The sequence below is a fragment of the Echinops telfairi genome, unplaced genomic scaffold (assembly GCF_000313985.2).
Source record: "Echinops telfairi isolate 266 unplaced genomic scaffold, ASM31398v2 ScPeMD7_1;HRSCAF=3_0, whole genome shotgun sequence".
In the NCBI taxonomy this organism is placed as follows: domain Eukaryota; kingdom Metazoa; phylum Chordata; class Mammalia; order Afrosoricida; family Tenrecidae; genus Echinops; species Echinops telfairi.
Genome location: NW_022103896.1, coordinates 443,252 through 462,954, shown reverse-complemented (window position 1 = coordinate 462,954; position 19,703 = coordinate 443,252). Strand labels below are relative to the sequence as shown.

General features: G+C 61.2%; 2 protein-coding genes across 3 annotated transcripts; one reads left to right on the top strand and one right to left on the bottom strand.

The window, feature by feature from the left end:
- Window positions 1–8,637: 8,637 nt before the first annotated feature.
- On the top strand, window positions 8,638–12,725 carry HSF1 (heat shock transcription factor 1). 2 transcript variants are annotated; one of them, XM_045284959.1, is made up of 12 exons: window positions 8,638–8,854; window positions 9,246–9,382; window positions 9,646–9,770; window positions 9,882–9,957; window positions 10,046–10,107; window positions 10,184–10,280; window positions 10,364–10,500; window positions 10,610–10,876; window positions 11,162–11,248; window positions 11,765–11,936; window positions 12,030–12,108; window positions 12,201–12,725. In XM_045284959.1, exons 1-12 carry the CDS (start codon window positions 8,824–8,826, stop codon window positions 12,404–12,406), a joined length of 1,476 nt encoding a protein of 491 aa, XP_045140894.1. In that variant the 5' UTR covers window positions 8,638–8,823; the 3' UTR covers window positions 12,407–12,725. The 2 variants fall into 2 exon arrangements, with proteins under 2 accessions (XP_045140894.1, XP_004697657.2); XM_004697600.2 differs by lacking the exon at window positions 11,162–11,248 and having other exon boundaries at window positions 8,643–8,854.
- Window positions 12,726–13,476: 751 nt separating this feature from the next.
- Window positions 13,477–19,701, bottom strand: DGAT1 (diacylglycerol O-acyltransferase 1; the record flags this gene model as incomplete). Its single annotated transcript, XM_045286728.1, has 16 exons — window positions 13,477–13,815; window positions 13,896–13,958; window positions 14,038–14,125; window positions 14,215–14,280; window positions 14,354–14,466; window positions 14,546–14,590; window positions 14,667–14,708; window positions 14,797–14,835; window positions 14,918–15,021; window positions 15,114–15,326; window positions 15,458–15,563; window positions 15,686–15,738; window positions 15,817–15,902; window positions 16,022–16,062; window positions 16,633–16,720; window positions 19,628–19,701. Coding segments are annotated over 16 exons (1,380 nt in total), but the record flags the coding sequence as incomplete, so codon positions are not given.
- Window positions 19,702–19,703: the final 2 nt, after the last annotated feature.

The following is a 19,703-nucleotide window of genomic DNA, read 5'->3' as shown; positions in this document are numbered from 1 at the left end:
GCCGGGCCTGCGCCAGGGAGAGCAGAGGGTGACCCAGAAAGCAGCACGTGGGCAGGCTGACGGCTCCGTGGCCCCCAGCCTGGGTGACTCGCTTCCGGGTGGGGCGTCGCCGCCCCGCCGTGTGCTCGGTTGCCTGGCAGCAGGCTTGTTTACAGCTCTGGGGACTCCGCGATCGATCGTGCAGGGGGTTGTCGGCCGGCTGCTGGCACACCCTGGCCAGGCCCCGAGCCCCAGCCCTGCCCGAACCAGGCAGGTGCCCCAGCAGAGAGCCTGCCGAGCAGGTTGCCCCCTACCACTGGTGACTTGGAGTGTCTAGGTCTCCGCCCAGCAGCCCAGTTGCCAGTGTGACTCCACTGCTGGCACTCTGCTGCCAGACTAGGCCTGGGCTCCAGAGGGCTTTCAGTGGCAGTAGACTACCACGACGTTCTTCTGAGGAGTCCCGGGGTGGCCTTGGCCCCCCTGCCTCTCAGCGAACCACTGCGCGAGGTCACTGGGGGTCTGAAGCGCTGCCTGACCCGATGACATCTGGGGAGAAAGGGAAGGAAAGGTGTGTCTGCCATCATCAGCCCCACCCCCTTGTCTCCCTCAGGCCTCATCTAAGACACCTATCCCTGCGCAGAGGAGGGCACAGGCCCCTGGAAAGGACAAAGGCCCTTTCCTGCCTTCTGTAGACCTCAGCACCTCTAATCCTGCACCCCCCTCTCTGCCCACCTCTTAGCTCAGCAGAGCGGGCCGGAGGGGGCCCAAGCCCTCCGCTCTGTACTGATCCCACTGGACAGCTCATCCTGCCTGGAGTCTGCTTGCTATTTCTACCGGAAGGTTGAGAGGGCATGGGGCTTCGGCCGGCACACTATCAGCCAGGCCCCTGTGCACTCTTCGGGAGAGACCTTGGGGGGTGCGCCCAGCAACCCTCCTCTGTGGGGGCCAGAGGGGTCAGTCCCCCCATCTCACCAGCAGGTTCTCCCCGTCTTCTGGGGTTGCCGCAGGGAAGGGTGGGCCAGTGCTGCCAGGGAGCCTTGAAACCCATTCCTGGGGCCTCCAAGGACCCCTTGCTGCTTAGCCTCAGCCAGGCCCTGCAGACTCTGCAGTCCAGAGACTCCAGAGGGGCCGAATCTGGCCAGGAGCCATTTGTCTGTGTTGGGAGGTGCTGACACAAAGCAGGGGCCAGAGGCCTGGTGACTGACATGAAAGGTTGACCCGCACTTGGCAGGCCCTCTGCGTTAGCGCTTCCTCAGGTGCCCTCTGAGCCGGTTTGGCCTGGGGAGGGGGTCACACACATGAAGACAGGACACTGCGGGTCCAGGCTGTGGCTGTCTCAGCAGGGCTTCGGTGGCCAGGTGAGATGGATGGCAGCCCAGGCTTTTCTGGAGGCCATGCCCTCCCAGCCCTGCCAGTGTCCAGCTAACCTCACAGCAGGGGTAGGGCTTCCCCCTCATTCCTTCTGTCATGTCCACAGCCGTGCTGGGGCCACCTGGCTTCCTATCTCAGAGATGAGGAAGCTGAGGCAAGGACTGCCGTCAGGAGCTACACCAAGTCAGAACTTGAAATTGGCAAAACCAACTCTGAAGTCCACTGTCATTCCCCAGACTGCCCACTGTGACCTTATCCTGGGCCGGGGCAGTTAGGGATGGGCACATTGGCTTAGTGAGTCCCTGGTGCTGGGAGCCAAGTGGGGGCCTCCCCTGGACCTATAGCCCACCCCAGCCGGGCTCACAGGGGTGCCGGGGGCCTGCTGCGCTCTGCTGGCAGGCTGTCCTGGAAGCATGGTGGTGGAGGTAGAGCGCAGGGGCCACTGAGGAGCAGAGAGTCCAACCTGTTAGCCCGAGCCCCCCTGGCTGGGAGGAGTGCTTAAGGGGCGGTGCTTGTGCTGCACCGACACCGGGAATGTGCTGTGGAGGGCATCCGTGCTCTCAGGTGCAAGAGAGAGGGACAAGGTGGTCCAGCCCCAGTCTGGCACGGGATTGGAACCAGCACACCCCTGACTTCAGACCCTGGCCTCCAGCCCGTGCGGTGGCACACAGCAGTTGTGTGCAGCCTTGCTCTGAGGTGCCTCATCCATGGCAGCAGTGAGGACATGGGAGGCGGCACTGGGCAGCCGCTGCTTCTGGCCCAGAGCAGTGGTTGCGGACCTAGGCCTTCGGCAGTAAGAGCTTCAGGCCCCACTGGCCCTCTCAGACAGGCCTGTTGTGGCATGTTCAGCACAGCCCTGGCCTTGGTGGCAGGGAGCCATGGAGTGCCGCCTCCAAGTGCAGAGTTCTGGCACGGAGCTATGGCAGTGAGTCACAGCCACCGGTCACATTCCACCTCTGAGCGAGGTGAGTGACAGCTGGGTCTGAGAAGCCTGCAGCTGACCGTCTAAGATAAAACGCCCAGTCCCTGCTCATCAGGAGCCAAAATGAGACAAACAGCGTCCCAGAGAAGGCGCAAGTCTGCAGGGTGAGCAGCCTGCACAGAGCACTGTTCCGTCTACCCTGAGACCAGAGGAGCTAGATGGTGCCAGCCACCCCTACTAACACTCTGGACTCCTGAGGGCCACCATCAGTGGACCTTTGGTCAGGAAAACACTGACCAAACGTGAAGTCTTAAACAGTGAGGGCCTACTGGACCAGATCACCCTAACGTGCCTATTAAACCTGGAACTGAGTTCACGCAAAATGAATAAAACTATAAACTTCTAGAAGTGAGAGAAAATCTTTGTGACCTAGAACTAGGCCCAGAAAACCCGAAACTCGGGGGAAACATGATAGAGTGGGTTTTTATGGTCAAAAATGATATAGTAGACTTTGCCACAGTCACAAACTTGTGTAAATTGCACAGTTAAGATGGTCCGTGGTGGACAGGACAGGTAAAGGGGCCTTCGTGGTGATGAGAATGTGGGGTGGAGGGCTGCACTTGCTCTCAGGAAGTCCTGCACTCGTAGAAAGGTGGCTTGCCTAAGTTGCGTGAGAGACGGATGTACAGCGGTGACAAAAATCAGCAGCGACTGAGGCCTCTCCAAAGTGATCGTACGCCCTCAGGGACTGTCGGAGGCTGAGGTTCCTCGGGCAGATCAGTTCGTTTGCCGATAGTACGCACAGTGCTTCTCTCCTGCCTCCTGCTCTGTCGGGTTGCACCTGGCCTGGGGTCACAGACCCTGTGAGCGGTCTGCAAAGAGCCACAGAGGCAGGCGAAGGGTGTGGGCGCTGTGGCTCATGGCTTCCTTTCCCACGAGGCCTGACTGGAGGGTGCCCAGTTTCTACGATGGAGCCTGTTGGTGGAGGGTGCTGTGGGAGAAGCTGACCAGGAGGGAGGGGTATAGAGGAGAATTTGGGTTTTCATGGGATCCAGACTTGGAGCCACGCAAGGCGGGCGGACCTGAGATACTCCTGAATCCTTAGCCAGAAATGTGCCCTGTGGTCTTCTTAAAACCAAATAGTTTAGCTGAACTAAGAAAAACATGTGCCTGGCACATTTTGCTTCTTCAGGATTTCTCTGTATGGGATCAAATTGGCAACAGCTGCTAGAAGGATGAGGGTGAGAGCTTGTGGGTGCACAGGGAGGCTAGTCGCAGGCTGGCTTCAAGAGTGGTGTGCAGGTTGATACCACGCAGCTGGGAACGGCGGGACACAGTGTGTGTTTTCCTGGGCAACAACAAAATAAAATGTAAAGGAAAAGAAAATACCTTATTAAGAAAGCAAAAAGGAAGCCAGAAGCTGAGTGAAAGTATTTGAAGGATTTGCACGCTGCCGCCACTGTCCCGTCCACCCTGACCCACAGCAAACACCACCCCCCAACCCCCCACCCCCGGTGACGGACCTATACCACCCCGCCCCGGGGGCCATCCTCACAGCTCTCCTTGGGTTTGAGCCCACTGTTGCAACCAGTCGTCAGTCCATCGTGTTGAGAGCCTGCCTCGTTCTCACTGCCCCTCCACTTTATCCAGCATGGTGTCCCTCTCCGGGGACTCGTCTCTGACGGCGATTCAAAGAACCTAAGATGAGTCTTGCCATCACTGCCTCTAAGTACGTTTTCCAAGACAGGGTCGAACCGCCCCTGTGAGTTTCCAAGACTAACTCTTTCCAACAGTAGAAAGCCTTGTCTCCCCCTCAGAGCAGCTGGCAGCTTCCCAACGTGTCACACAGTGCCTCCCAGGCTCCGGAGGCACTGCACACCTACACCAACCCTAACCCTGGCTGGGCAGGCAGGACGGCCTGGCTCACCCTGTGGTACAGTGGCTGAGCTTTCCGAGAAAGCAGAGCAGATTCCAGCCGTGGAAACCGGCTGCCCTGTAGGTTCGGGGGGCACACCTACCAGTGTAACTGACAGTGTGGGTGGGGTGGGGAACCCCTGGAACGTTCACGGGTTGCTGCGAATGCAGATGGGCACCCATGGGCATTCCTTGCCAAGATGAGTGAAAGGTACATTCACACAGAGGTCTGCACTCCATCTGATTCCTAACTAGCCAAACCGAGAGCCACCCCAGTGCCCTGCCAATGGTTGGTAGATAAACAGACCTGCACTCTGCTGTGTGGAGGGAGCCAAACTGCATTCCAGAAAAGACAACACCAGGGCGACAAACCTCAGGTTGATGGGTGCCCAAGGACAAGGGCAGAAGGTCATCAGACGGTGTTTGGGTGTGACGGCAGCTTATTCGTCACAGTGGTTAAACAACCATATGTCAAAATTGATTGAAGTGGCCATTTGTACTTAGGTACATTGTGACTCCCTTTTTTTAAAGGCAGAAGGTGGGTGGAAGTGGCAGTGGCCGAGTGTGTGGGTGAGAGGAAGCACTGCTGGGGTGCCGGTGGCTTTGCGCCGTGTCTTCAGCCACGCCACGGGCCTGTGAAAAGTGCACCGCGCATTCCGGCAGAGCAGCACTTGATGCTGGCCGAGAATACGGAGAGCAAACAGATCTGTATTGCAAGTACAGCCAGAGTGCTCCTTACAAGCGAAGACAGTCTGGCTTTGTCTCATGGGCTTTGGACATGTCTGGAGAGACCAGTCCCTGGAGAAGGACGTCAGGGCTCGGCAGCAACGGACAGCATGTATCTTTCTCTGAGAAGTAGGCAGATAGAAGTGTATGCGATTGCCCTTGTGTATGTTTACAAATAATGGACACAAATCAAAAGCTCACAAACTCAGCTTCCAAACCAGAGAGGACCTCCCTCCATGGAAAGGTTTGTCAGCAGCCTGCCTGGCCCGGGGTGGGTGGGGCTGCCAGTCAGCAAACTGCCCCTTTAAACCAGTGGTTCTCAACCTGCGGGTCGCGACCTCTTTGTGGGCCAAACTACCCTTTCACAGGGGTTGCCTAAGACCATCGGAAAACACGTAAATATGTCACAATCTGCAATTACATGTTTTGTGATTAATCACTATGCTTTAGGTTCAATTTGTAACAATGAAAATACATCCTGCAGATCAGATCATTTACATTACGATTCATAGCAGTAGCAAAATTACAGTTATGAAGTAACAACGAAAATAACTTTATGGTTGGGGGTCACAATAACAGGAGAAACTGTATTAAAGGGGTACGGCATTAGGAAGGCTGAGAACCACTGCCTTAAACCCACCAGCTGCTCTGAAGATAGAGGGTGAGACTGCGCCTGTCAAGATGTACAATCTCCGAATGTACGCCAGCGCGCTGTGCGTCAGAATTGACTCCAGGACAGCATGTCTGGAGCCATGTATAGGGATGGAAAGACTCAACAGAGGCCACTTCTCCAAAAACCTGTAGATGTTGCTCTCACTTCCTGCCTGCTTCCCAGTCTCGATTCTGCTGGTAGATGCCTTGCCTGATATGGAGTTTCTGGGCATGAGATTTGGGGCTTCAGTCCAAGGTAAAACGGTGGTCAGCCCGGAGAGACCGGAGAGCTCCGGTCGCTGTCGCATCTGCTTTGGTGGGCAGCCGCTGCCGTGCAAGGCTAGACTTAGGACCAGGTCTGCTTTCGAAATCCAAGCAATGCCTTTCTTCCCTTCCTTTTTATAAGTGGTGGTTTTCTTTCCTTGTGCTTTAAAACAACCCTGAGAGAAAAGGGCGAGTACAGCTCTTCCCCCGGAGCATTTGAGGACAGGTCACCGACCTGATGGCCGCCACTCAGAATGGTGTGGAGCCGTTTCCCCAAAGACATGGGCGCGGCGGCCCTGAGAGTGACCCACTCCCTGGTCTCTAGTGGCCCATCAGGTGGCTTCTCTGTGCACTGCCCCGCTCGGAGCCCTCTGCTGATTGGCCTCCTTTTGTCTCCCCTGATTTGAAGTCTTTTCCTCATTGCTTCCTGTGGCCTTTATGATACGGCCTGTACACTCTGGGAGGTTATCAGTTACTTGTTGGATGTCCCCTGGTTCGGGTTCACCTGATGTTTCCTCACAACTGTCATACTACTGACTGCTCCATCCATCCCACAACCTCGCCTTCTGCCCTCCGTGGTTCCTGATGTGAAGTGGTCAGCTGGTCCCGTGTAGTGACCCCTTGTATCTGATGGGTTGATTTTTGTCTTGGCACTTTAAAGATTCTCTTTAGCTTTTGACTGTCCACTAATGATGTGTCTAGATATGGGTCTCCGAGCTTACCCATGTGTTAGTTGGCTCTCTCGAGGAGAGGCATTTGTGGAGAGCAGTGTTCCCACAGCTGTAGGAGAGGGTGTAGTGGGTCCAGTTCAAGTCTCTGGGACAGAGGTTAAGCTGGAGGCTCTTCCTGAACCGGCTGAAGCTGCTGGACCTGCAGCACGAAGCTGAAGCAGGAGACCCTCGGGCTGGTGGATGTCCATGGACTGGGCCAGGGCTCGCAGACGAGCAAATCCCCGGTCGGTCGCAGGCTCTGCAGGCCCTAGTTCAGTGACCGATGTGGGATCCAGGTCAGCAAGGAAAGGAAGACACTCAGCCGGGTCCACGTAAACATCAGGTAGGCCACACCTCCGCGGGTGTCCCCAGGCTCACAGCGCCCACCTTGGGGCTGATCACATCGCTGTCAGCTAGTGTTGAGGCCTCTCCCTCAACTGTCAGCTGCTGAGAAGCCGGCCGCCACCTCACACCTAGAGCTTGTGAGCTTTTCCCATCACACTTGGGGGGGTTCCAGACTCTGCCCCCTCCCCACCAAGTATTTTCTCCACCCCCATGCTTTCCCTTTTCCCCTGGGGCTGCTGTAGTGCACTGAGGGTGTGCAGGACAGTGCCCGCCCAGTGTGCACTCTCCCCTTTTCCTTTCCTTCCTCCAGCCTGACCTCCCTGCGCTTAAGCCCCTCACGTAGGCTTTCACTTCCACGGTGTCTGTCAGGGTCTCACTTTCGCCCACCTCCCCTCCCTCTGCTCCTGTTCCTTCCCTCTTGCCACCCACACCCCATAGTCTTTAAAGTTCGTAATCCGCCTCTTTACTGATGTTCTGTTTGGTGAAGCATTGTTCTCATTTTCTCGAGTAGTGTGGCTTGTCCTACCCCTTGAACACCGTCTAAATGGCTGGTTTGAGTGCCCCTGGTAGGTGGGGCATCTGGACGTCCTCAGTTTCCGTGGCTGCTGCTTGTCTCTGTGCAGGCCCATGCTTTCTTGTTGAGCTGTGTGTGTGTCGGACACTGGGCCCTCGGATTCTCCGCCTCCCCAGCTCTGCCCGTTGACTCTGGGTGGTTTCTTCGCTCAGTGACTTCCCTGTATTCTCTGCTGTGTGTGGCCACCAGTTTCGGGAGTGGGCTGACGCAGAACAGAGGGTTGCTTGGGGCTGCTGAGGCTCCTGAGTCCACCCAAGGCTCTGCACCCACGCGGCCGGGCATCTCAGAGCCACTGCTGGCCCTTCCCTGCCACTATGCTGGGCCTTGAGCCCGCCCTGCCGCGCTTCAAAGCGGTTGCCCTCTGGAAGCCCAGGAGCACTGTGGTGCGCTTCAACCCGTTACCTAGCTTGTTGGGGTTTGTTTTTTTTGGCAAACTTTCTGGTTAGCCTGTCGCCTGCATTGTTCCCCGTGGCCTGGGGCAGCCACACGGCTCAAAGTGCCGGTGTGTGCCAACACACCAGTGGGCTTGGGTGGGTCTGCCTGAGAGGCTGGGCGTCGCTCCTTGGGCTCTGGCACTGAGGGCGCTCCCTGGCCCCAGGCTGCCAGCTGTGGCTCAGGGAATTCTACCTTCCTGTCGCCATTTCTCTGTGCCCCGAGCCTGTGTGTGGGGGTGGGGGTGCAGGCTGTGTCGGGCAGCATGGTGAGGGCCAGAGGCAGGTGGGGAGTGAGGCAGCGTCCCTCAGAGACCCAGTCTCGTGACTTTCCAGGGCTGACATTTTGGTGGTGACGTGAGGGCACACCAAGAAGCCCTGGAAACAGCCCGCACCCCAGCCCCCCAGCGGCCCTCCTGGGGGGAGGGCAGGTAGTTCTGGCCGCCAGGAGGGGCGGGCTTGTTCTCATTCCTCTGGGCCATTCCCGTCCAGCTTCCCCTGTCTGCCCCAACCTCGGGCCTCCTGGCCAGCCCTCCCAAGCATCAACCCTGCCTCTGTGCCAGGGCTACCTGGCTGCATGGGCACCGTGCGGTTTGGGGACTGAGTTTAAGAGGGGAGGGGAAGGGCCGGCTGGCTCGCCTCCTGTGGGAAATGCCCCTGGGAAAGCTGGTCAGACCCACGGTGGGGGACAGAGCCTGCCTGAGAACACCAGCCTTGTACCAAGAAGTGTCAGCAAAGACGTGGGGTGGAAGCCAGGCCCCAAGGTGCTAGTGGTTACTTCCCACCCCAGGGGACCTGAGTCTGGCCTAAGCACTGCACAAGGGGCTCTGGCAGTGACCCCACCCTCTCCCCCAGCAGAGCGGGAACAGCTTCCACGTGTTTGACCAGGGCCAGTTTGCCAAGGAGGTGCTGCCCAAGTACTTCAAGCACAGCAACATGGCCAGCTTCGTGCGGCAGCTCAACATGTGTGAGTGGCCGGCCAGGGCAGATGTGTCCACTGCGTCTCCCCACCACCATGAACGTCCCTTTCCCCCTGAGAATCGGGGACCACTGATGGACCGCCATCTACCCTGGCCTGTTGTCTGTCCAGGGTCTTCATGGGCTTACACAATGGGCCGGACCTCCGCAGCCGGCCAGGTGGACACTCGGCCCCCATTCCCTGTCATGGTCCCCAGGCCCTACTCGGGGGTCGAGCAGCATCCTGCTGGGCACCCCATCAGGGGAAGACTGAGGCACATACCCTGAGTGGCCCATCATCCCGGCACAACCCTCGGCCCCTGCAGTTGTAGGGTGACAGGGACGGGGGATGGAGCTGGCATCCCAGCCGTAAGCAGAGCACCTGCCCCTGTCGTGTGCAGACGGCTTCCGGAAAGTGGTCCACATTGAGCAAGGCGGCCTGATGAAGCCGGAGAAGGATGACACGGAGTTCCAGCACCCATGCTTCCTGCGAGGCCAGGAGCAGCTCCTGGACAGCATCAAGAGGAAAGTGGCCAGCGTGAGTGCCCACACGGGCAGGAGGGAGCTTGGGGGAGCGGCCACTGTCCTGTAGGCATTGACCTGGTGCAGGAGGAGGCTGCTGGCCGCGGCCAGCCCTCCGCCTGTGTCACAGGCACCCCACCCCTCTTATGCCGCCTTCTGGCATGGGACCCACCCCTCTAGAAGAGATCCCTCCCTTGTGGGGCTGGTCACAGCATCATCCCAGGACCCTGCACTCTGGGCCACCCCAGTAACACCATCCCCTATCTCCCTGGGCCCCAGGTGTCCGGCCTTAAGAGTGATGACATTAAGATTCGCCAGGACAGTGTCACCAAGCTGCTAACCGACGTGCAGCTGATGAAGGGGAAACAGGAGAGCATGGACTCCAAGCTGCTGGCCATGAAGCAGTAGGTCCCTGGGGGTTGGGGGCTCCCCCAGCTTGCCCTACTACCCGCCCACCTATCTGGTAGCCATGGCCTCACTGCAGGGGGCCAGTGACTGACCCTGGGTCCTTGCAGTGAGAACGAGGTGCTGTGGAGGGAGGTGGCCAGCCTTCGGCAGAAGCACGCCCAGCAGCAGAAAGTCGTCAACAAGGTGGCGTGGTGGCCAGGCCGTCTGGGGCGGGCGGTTGGGTGTGCACATGCCAGCGCCCAGGTGACCAAGCTACCCTTTGTGCCCACAGCTCATCCAGTTCCTGATCTCCCTGGTGCAGTCAAATCGGATCCTGGGGGTGAAGAGAAAGATGTGAGGTTGGGGGGCCCCGGCCCCAAATGGGTCCTGCACGCAGGCCCTCCCCTGCTAACATGCCCCTCCCCTGCAGCCCCTTGATGCTGAGCGACAGCGGCTCTGGCCCGCCCCTGCCCAAGTTCGGCCGGCAGTACTCACTGGAGCACGTGCACGGCGCTGCCACCTTCACCGTGAGCACTGGGTGGGGGCCGGTGGGGCGGAGCGGGGCCAGGCTGCGCCCCGCGGTGCATGTAGACAGCCATGTCCTTTGCAGGCCTCGTCCCCTGCCTTCAGTGGCTCCAGCCTCTTCTCCCCAGACACCTTGGCCAGCTCCGGCCCCATCATCTCTGACATCACTGAGCTGGTTCCCTCCAGCCCCTCGGCCACCTCGGGCGGGAGCATTGATGAGAGGTGGGGCCCAAGTCATGCCCTGCTACCGCCACCCTCCGTCCCCACTCGGGCAGGACTGGGAGCGTACTGACGCCCTGTCCCCATTCTGGGTATCCACATGCCCCTCCAGGCCGCTGCCCAGCAGCCCCCGAGTGCACATCAAAGAGGAGCCACCCAGCCCCCCCCATAGCCCCCAGGTGGAGGTGAGCCCCGGGCAGCCTTCCGCAGATGCAGAGACGCCCCTGTCCCCGACGGCCTTCATCGACTCCATCCTGCGGGAGAGTGAGCCCACTGCCGCCCCCACAGCTGCCCAGCCCGCACACGACGGGGACAGGCGCCCCACCCCCCTGCCCACCTCAGCCCCAGAGAAGTGCCTCAGCGTGGCCTGCCTGGACAAGTGAGTTGCCCCCAGCCCCAACCCCCAGCAGCAGGGGTAGCCATGCCTGAAGGAGGACCTGGCGCGGCCCAGGGTCTGTGTACAGGGCAGCTGGGTGGTGAACTGGGCCTCTCCAGCCTCTGAGCCTGTGACTGACGAGGGAGTAGATGCCGACCGCTAGGCCACAGCCCCACGTGCAAGACCCCCCTGGGCCCACGCCCTGTGTCACCAGCCCTGCCGAGCAGGCTGGAGCGGTGAGTGGCTGGCCCGGCCCTGCAGTCAGGTGCTTGTCTTTGTGTCTTGCAGCTGGGCTCGTGCTTCACAGACGTCAGGGGTGGTGCGCCTCCTCCCTTGTCCCTCCTCCTCCTCTCTGCATGGCCGAGTCCAGCCAGGGTTAGCACTGCCCCACCCAGGAGGGAAGAGGGCGCTGCCAGGGCTGCAGTGCTCCCGCCATGGGTCCTGCCCAGCAGCGGGCGGGCACCCTGGGCCCTCTGCCGAGGGTGCCCCAGGCCTTCATCTGCACTGGGGAGGGGGGGGCCAGGGATGGGCCCTCCTGCCAGAGACCTGGGTCAGCACTGGACAGCCACACCTGGCCCCGGCCCCTGCTCTGGGGACTGCGGTTGTCACGAGCCGAGTGCATGACCTAATACCTCCCAAGTGAGAAGGTGAGGCTTGTCCGGCCCATCCCAGGGCAAGAACACCAAGGGCCCTTGGCCCTCATGGGTCCATCCACACTGCTCCTCCACCCACTTGGCCCAGGCCCTGAAGGGGTTCCTGGTGAGCCCCCTGCCTACCTCCACCCCACTGCTCAAGCCACTAGCACCTGGAATCAGGGAGGCTGCCCTCAGTGGAGGGCTGTCCAGGAGTCCTAGGCCAGGCGACAACCCACCTCTCCCTCCCTCGGCCCAGGAGCGAGCTCAGTGACCACCTGGATGCCATGGACTCCGACCTGGACAGCCTGCAGGCCATGCTGGGCAGCCGTGGCTTCAGTGTGGACACCAGTGCCCTGATGGATCTCTTCAGCCCCTCGGTGACCATGCCAGACATGAGCCTGCCTGACCCAGACAGCAGCCTGGCCAGTGTGCGTGCAGGGGCCTGGGGGAGGGGATGGGAAGGAGGGCCCGAGGGTGGGCAGGAGGAGGGAGCTCTCACTAACCCTCCCTCCTGTCAGCAGATCCAGGAACTCCTTGCCACCCCGGAGCCACCCAGGCCCCTGGAGGCTGCTGAAGCCGAGAACAGTAGCCGGGACTCAGGTAAACTGAGGCCCACAACCACCTGCTCTACCCACTGACCCAGCTGCCCACCGGCCCTCCCCTGACGCTCAGCCCCACCTGCCTGCCTGCAGGGAAGCAGCTGGTGCACTACACAGCACAGCCCCTGTTCCTGGTAGACCCCGGACCCGTGGACTCAGGAGGCAGCGACCTGCCAGTGCTCTTCGAGTTAGGGGAGGGCTCCTACTTCTCCGAGGGGGATGACTACACAGATGACCCTACCATCGCACTGCTGACTGGCCCTGAGCCTCCCAAAGCCCAGGACCCCACTGTCTCCTAGAGGGCCCAGATGACCTGGTGGGGTCACCACTCCCCCGCTTGGGGCCAACCATGGGCAGGGCCAGGGCCCTTGGCAGCAAACAGCGCTCCACACGGAAGTCCACCTGGTCCCAGGGTGAGGCCATCGGCGAGCTGGTGCCTCCACCGCACCCTGTGAGCCTGCAGCCCGCGGGCCCTCGAAGCCACGCTTTGGCCAGCCCTGCTGGTGGTTCTAGTCGAGTCGTATTTTGGATTTTTACACGAGAAGTCCGGCTTACCCTCCTGCAGAGAGGTCCTCAGCTCCGCCCAGAGGGACAGAGTCTATAAATGGAAACGCTCTACCCTGGCTCCCTTTGATTTGGGTGGGGGAGGGGAAGGGCAGTGTTAGGGCATTCACTCTGCCACAGACAGAGTAGGTCACACACAGCCTCTAATCCTCCAGCAGGGTGGCTTAGGGCCCTGCCCTCCCTTGCAGCTATGTTATACTCAACCGGGATGGCCCCTTCTGTGAAGGGACCTTGTATCAAGGCAGCTTGCCCCCAAACCTTTGTTCCCATGTGGCAAGGCATGGGGACAGGGGTGTCCTAGAGTAGGGAAGATCCTGGGGTCACACACATGCACAACAGGAACTGGGCAGGTCAGCCTGATGCCTAGGCCTGGGGCCAGTACCCCATCTCCCAGCACCACCTAGCAGGGGCCTGCATCTGAGGATCATGCTGTGACTTACAGTCAGGGGCTGGAGGGGGCCCAGGCCAGAGCCCCCCTGGTCATTGTGAAGGTGCTGCCTGGACTAAGGCAGTCATCTCAGCCAGTGCAACCCTAGACCTTTTTGCCAGTGCCCCTTTCTGGGTTCAGTCTTCATGAACAGCTCCCCCTTAGCTCTACCCCCTCTCTGGAAGCCTTCCCAGCCCCCACCCCCACTCCTACATGGAGCTGGCACAGCCAGGCCAGAGAACAAGGTGCCTTCCTTCACTCCTGACCCAGTGGCCACAGAGTAGCGGGTGAAGGAGGCATGATTGCTCTTGGCCTCTATGGAGAGCCCTCCAGGGGACATGCCCCCTTCTTCCCACTCGTCCCCAACATGCAAAGAAGTTACACTGGACAGCGCTTTATTGACACACAGCCCCCCACCGGGGAATCCAGGCCAGCCCATGCCTGCTGGACAGTCACTCCCTGAGGGAGGGGCCCCATAGGGGCAGAAGGGCCAAGGGGGCCAGCAAGTGCTCCAGCCCTGGCCACACCTCGGCCTCAGGGAGAGCAAGAGGTGCACACTCAGTTGGCCAGTGTGGCTGTGGCCTCGTGGTGGAGCACGTAGTAGTCGTGGACGTACATCAGCACCGCCACTGGCTGCCCGATGATGAGAGTCAGCCACACCACTGCGTTGCCATACTTGCCCAGGAAGAAGTGGCTGGTGAGCCACGCCAGAGGGACCTGGGCACAGCAAGGGCTATGTCAGGGGAGCAGGGGCAGGATGGCAGTGGCAGTGGGGCCTCAGCTGGGGACACACTCACCTGCGCCATCATGCCTGTGAAGGCCCAGAGCCGGAACATGCGCAGAGGGACGCTCACCAGGTACTGGTGGGGAAGGGGTGGGAGAGACATCAGTGGGTACCACACCCCTCACCTCAGGAACTTGTAGACCTGCTGCCCTCACCTCATGGAAGAACGCCGAGGCCAGGAACACACCCGTCCTAGCAGTCCACTTGCCAGACCCACAGCGAAGCATGGGCTTGTAGAAGTGTCTGCAGAGAGGAGTGGGCACCCTAGTGAGCAGGGGACTGGGTCTCAGACGCGGGTGTGGAAGTCCCAGGCACCCATGAGCACAGCCCACCTGATGCACCACTTGTGGACGGGGATGTTCCAGTTCTGCCAGAAGTAGGTGACGGACTCCGCGTTCCTGTGAGAGGGGAAATACTGCCTGTGTGCCCAGTGCTGCCCTCCCCTGACCTCCCAGCGCATCCAGCCCTTACCACCAGTCCCGATAGAACTCTCGGTCTCCAAATCTCATGAGCTCAGCCACCACGTTCAGGCAGGAGTGGAAGAGCCAGTAGAAGAAAAGGAGCCAGATGAGGTGGTTGGGGACCTGCAGGGCAGGAGGGGTCAGTCCGCTCTGGTCACCCAGCTCCGCCCGGCCCTGCCCACCTGCCTGATGGCCTACTCACAGCCAGCTTCAGGAGGCGCTCAACGATGCGGGAGTAGTCCATGTCCTGGAATGACATGGGCTAAAGGGCTGTAGTAGAGCGCACGCACGCGCGCGTGCCCCCCAGGGTCTGAGCCGCTCACCTTGAAGGGCTTCATGGAGTTCTGGATGGTGGGCACCATCCACTGCAAGACAGGAGCTTGGTGTCAGTCTGGCTCCAGCTCCGGACTCGCCGCCCCGCCCCTCCCCGGCCCGCTCCGCCCCTCCCCTCACCTGCTGGATCAGCCCCACCTGGAGCTGCGTGAGGAAGAGCTGCGGAGGGAAGCAGAGCAGGAAGTTCGGCGCCGGCCCGGGCCGCGCCGCGCCGGCCCCCGCCCCCGGCTCCGCCCCATACCATCTCCAGGAGCCGCCGCAGCAGGAAGCGCTTCCGGATCCGGGGGGAGCGGGGGAAGTTGAGTTCGTAGCACAGGGTGGGGGCAAAGAGGAAGTAGTAGAGGTCTGGAAGGGCGAAAGACGGGCTGGTCACCACCACCGTCCTGTCCCTCGGCGCCGCCACCGCCCTGCAAGTGGGGGCTTGGCCCGGCGCTCACCTCCGTGGGTCAGGTTGTCGGGGTAGCTCACCGCAGGCTGCGCAGCAGCCCCGTTGGCTCGCTTGTCGCCAGAGGCCGCGAGCTGGGCCGCCTGGCACCTCTCGCCTGCCCTGACGCTGGCCCTTGGCTCGCGGCACCACTTGTTGACGTCCCGGTAGGAGAAGAGTTTGAGGAAGAGGATGGTGTATACCATCAGCGCGACCACTGAGCCCACTGCGGGAGAGAGGCAGGCTCGCCAAGGCCCTCCACCCCGGCGCCTACAGGGAGGACGCACCAGGCTCGAGGGAGCCCACTGCGGGGAGACGCAGGCTCGCTGGGGCCCAGCGCCAGCGCAGAGGGCGCACCTGGTGTGATGGAGTCCACCAGGATGGCCACGGCGGCTGGCAGGCAGAGGACAGTGGCCAGATTGGCCACGTGCAGCAGCAGCCCCGCCTCCTCGCTCAGGGCTCCCTGTGCAGGGAAAGGCAGGGCCTCAGCCTGGGCAGGAGTCCAGCCTGGGTGACAGGGGCGACAGTCCTGGTTTGGAACCCCCACACTGGGAGATCACAGCCTTCTAGAGGGATCTTGCTTACCACTGCCAAATGTTTCTCAATCTGGAACCCTGCCAGAGCGAAGACGTTGGCCACTGGGGACAGACACATCCAGGGCAGGTTCAGGCCAGGAACCACCCACCATTCCCACCCCTTACCACTCCCCAGCTCACCAATAACCAGGCACAGGGCTGGCCAGCTGTAGGGGTCCTTCAAGAACAAAGAGACCACCTGGATGGGGTCTACCAGGATGCCATACCTGGGGGTGGGAGAGTGGGAAAGCTTGAGCTGGGAGGGCAGGGGAGACCCTGAGGAACAGGGCACCCTGGGGGCCAGGGCAGGGCCTCCCTGAGGGATGGGGCAGGGCAGGGCACTCACTTAATGAGGTTTTCTAAAAACAGCCTTGTGTTGCTCAAGACCTGAGGGGGAAAGAAGTAAGGGCCCTTACCCCTGGCCTTGGGGCACCCCAGCCTGGTACCCCCAGCCCTCGTGGCTGCCAGCTCTCCACCTCTCCCCATGTCTGTGTCCCCTGTCCCCCAAGTGCCAGCCTGAAAGGCTGTCTGCCAGGAGCTGGCCCCTCTCCATGATGCTCCCTACCACCACCATTTGGCCCCACTCCTCATACCTGGGCTGGGGGGCAGCTCTTAGATCATGGCAGCCTAGGTGCATCCCAGGTGGGGCCACACTGCACCTTTCTCTCTGCTCAATGCCAGAGGGTCCTGTACCCTCATCCACTGCCCAGGACCCTCCCCAGCTTACCCCCTTGCTGTCACTGGTTTGGTGCAGCCCAGCTCCATGGACCCACTCTGCCTTGGCAGAGCCCTTCACCGGAGGAGCCCGGAGTCACAAAGGCTAGCACACAGCACAAGAGTTTGTTGTGCCAGTGCTGTGGTCCCAGACCTAGGCAAGGAAGGTCCCATGCAGCCAGGACAAGGACAAAGCAGGGCGTCAGCCCACCCCTGTGCCTCGCCAGGCCCGGGTACACTCACCAGCATCACCACACACCAGTTCAGGATGCCTCGGTAGTTGCTGAAGCCACTGTCGGAACTGAACAAGGACTCCTGCAGGCGGTGGCAGCTGGCAGGCAGGAGACACCTGGTCAGGGCTGGAAGCAGAGGCAAAGCCAGCCACCAGGGTCCTGGGGCCACCTTGACCCAGCACTGGGACACTGCATGCCCAGGAGAGACACACAGCACCCTAAAAGTCCTGCCCTACAAGCTCAAAGCCTGAGCCACAAGCTGCAATTGGACAGTGTGCGGCCCCAGGGGTCAGTTTGGCCTTCCTGCCTCAGGAGGGGCTCAGGCTAAGCCCCCAGACTAGGGAACAACCACATACACACCATGTTACTCAAGGCCCTGGTTGTTGCCACACCCTAGCCACAGTGACTGAAGCCACTGGGGAAGTACACACTGGGGGCCTGTAGAGCCCAGACCCCCACAGCCAGCCTTGCCTTTCAGATTGCGTTAAAGGCCCCCTGGGAGGCCTGGCCTGAAAGCTCAGGCCTCTGGCCTCCTTGTTTTTCTCAAGTTGTTGTTGAAAAAGCACAGTTTGGTCCAATCAGCCAAGAGGTGAGTGCTGAGCCAGGAGCCCCCCTGGAGGCGGAAGAGGATGGCATACAGGGAGAGCTTGGCCAGGGACCCCAGAGGCATCCAGGGGCTGAACCCAGCAAAAGGCCATAATTATGCCCCCAGGAAAGACCTATAGACCTTCTTGTCCTTACCCATGCTCTGGGGTAAGGGAGGGGCACCTGGCCAGAGGAGGGTGGCACCCTGGGCCCTCCCAGGACCCAATGGCTGCATAGCTCCGGAAGGCTGCCTGTGTTAGGCAAGGACAGGGCACTTAATCCCTCCAGTGGGGAAACGGTCCCTCCAGTGGGGAAATGGGCAGGAACACTGAGTGGACACCCTGGGCTCAGAGAGCGGAGCAGCTGTTGAGAGCCTGAGCAGCACTGGGCCTCAGGAGGGGCTGGCCACAGCATTCACCAGGGTGGGGACAATAGGCTCACCTTTGCTCCCCAGGCCCACACTACAACCTCACCGGCCCCCCAACCCTGCCATCACAGTGTTACACCAGTGGGCACTCCTTGAGTCCCAGCCTGGGGCAGCCCTTCTACCCCTGCAAGGCCTGCTCCTCTCAGGACTACTGGCCCTTGTCATGGTCTCCCACTTGCTCAGAGGCAGCAGTTGCTGGACGGAGCAGATGTCAGGCCTTCCTGGCCTGGCCTGGGCCCAGTGCAAGCCCATGCCCATGGTGCTCACCAGCACTGACCCTAGAGCCTGGCCTCCCAGGTTCACGCATGCAACCCCCAGGCCATACCAGCAGTATCCAGGGTGACACTCTCACACTAGACACTGTCACAGGAGTGTTTTTTGAAGACCATCATGCTTGACCTCCCTGTAAGACCCTGGAGAGGCTCTCCAGCCACCCTCGGGAGTGGCCTCCTGCCCAAAGGGAAGCCTACCTCCCACTTGGTCCCCAGAGCCCCAGCACTGCCAATCACTCCTCATGTGTGGAACTGGTACCCTCCCCCTCGCCAGCAGGCTTGCCAGCACCTTCGTACTCCACCCCCTGCAGGGCCAGAGAGCCCTCAGGACACAGCCCTAACCAGAGTCCATCACTACAGGCCCTGCACTGTTCCCAGACTGCTTGAGGGCACCCTCAGGCCCACCAAAGCCTGGCCCACAAACAAGCAGAGTGCAGGGTGCAACCCTCAAGCCCCTGGGTCACAGGTGGATGAGGGCGAGGACCAGCAAACAAGGGTGCCAACATACCCCACCCCTGCCCAGGCTGAAGCTCTGTCCCGCCTAAGGTGAGCAGATGAGGAAGAAGTCAGGGGAGGGAGGAGGTCTGGAGGTGGGGAGTCATGAGGAAGACGGGGGCAGGTGCAGGAGCAGTGGAGGAAAGGGAGTGACTTGGCCACGCCCAGGGTAAGGCTGAAGGGGCAAGGCCATGGAGTGTGTCCTGGACCCACGCCCAGCCTCAGCCCAGGCTCCCAGGGACGATACAGGCCCCAGCACTGCAGAAGGCCTCTCCCCAGGTCACACCTGCTGAAGTCCAGGTCCCGGCTCCCCCTTCTGGAGTTCAATTGGCCATCCCCCTGTCGCTGGGAAAGGCCTCAGCTTGTGAGCAGAGGAGGACAAGCTGCATCCCAATTGGCTCCCTCCGCCTCGGGCAGCACCTGCTCTGGCCCCTAGTATGGAAGCCCCTCTGGGGCCCTGGGAAGGTACCTCCCAGGGTACCTTCCCTGCCGACCTTTGTCTACACTGCCTGCCAGCCTCCCAGGTGGACTGTGAGCCCCCAGGGCCTGCAGGGTGTGCCCCAGCCCCACCCCGGGTGCCAGCGGGAGAAAGTCTAGTTCTTGCTTACTCAGAGAAGAAACCCTGGCCAGGGATTGACCAATCACCACTTCCTCCTTGATAACTCATAACTCGTCCCTTTCAGCAGCTCCTAGGGTGAGAGCCCCAGGCCCCTGCCCAGAGTGAAGGGCGGCTGATGCGCCGGGGTCCAGCTCGCACCCACCAGCGATCTGCTCCGGTGCCCACCTGTAGGATCCCAGGCCTACACTACTAGGGTCTTGTCACTCGCTGCGGGAAGGGCGGACCACGGAAAGGCCACCCTCCCTCCGGGGTCTGAGACACTCCCCCCCAGCAGACACAAGGCTGCCCCTCCCTATCTGCCTGCCTCCTCCTCTGGGTACCCCTGTCCCCCAAGGCGCGCCGCCCGGTCCCTGGAGGGGCTCCAACCCACCGCCTCCCGCCGAGGAACAGGCTCCTGCGGGGTGTCCCTGAGAGCGCACCCACACCCCAGGGCTCACCCCAGCTCTGCGGCCCCGCGGGAGTGACCTTGGTAGGTCACCTGTCCCGCGGCTCAGTTTCCCCTGCAGGGGCGCCGGGCCACGCCGAGGCCAGGTCAAGTCCAGGGACGCGCCGCGCGCGGGGCCATCGCGCCGGGGTGGGCTCCCGCTCAGGCTCTGCGCTCAGTTACCTCAGATCCCGGGGGCCGCTGCGCAGCCCGGCGCTGAGGTCCTTGCCCGGCTCCGGAGCGTCCCCGCCGGCGCCCA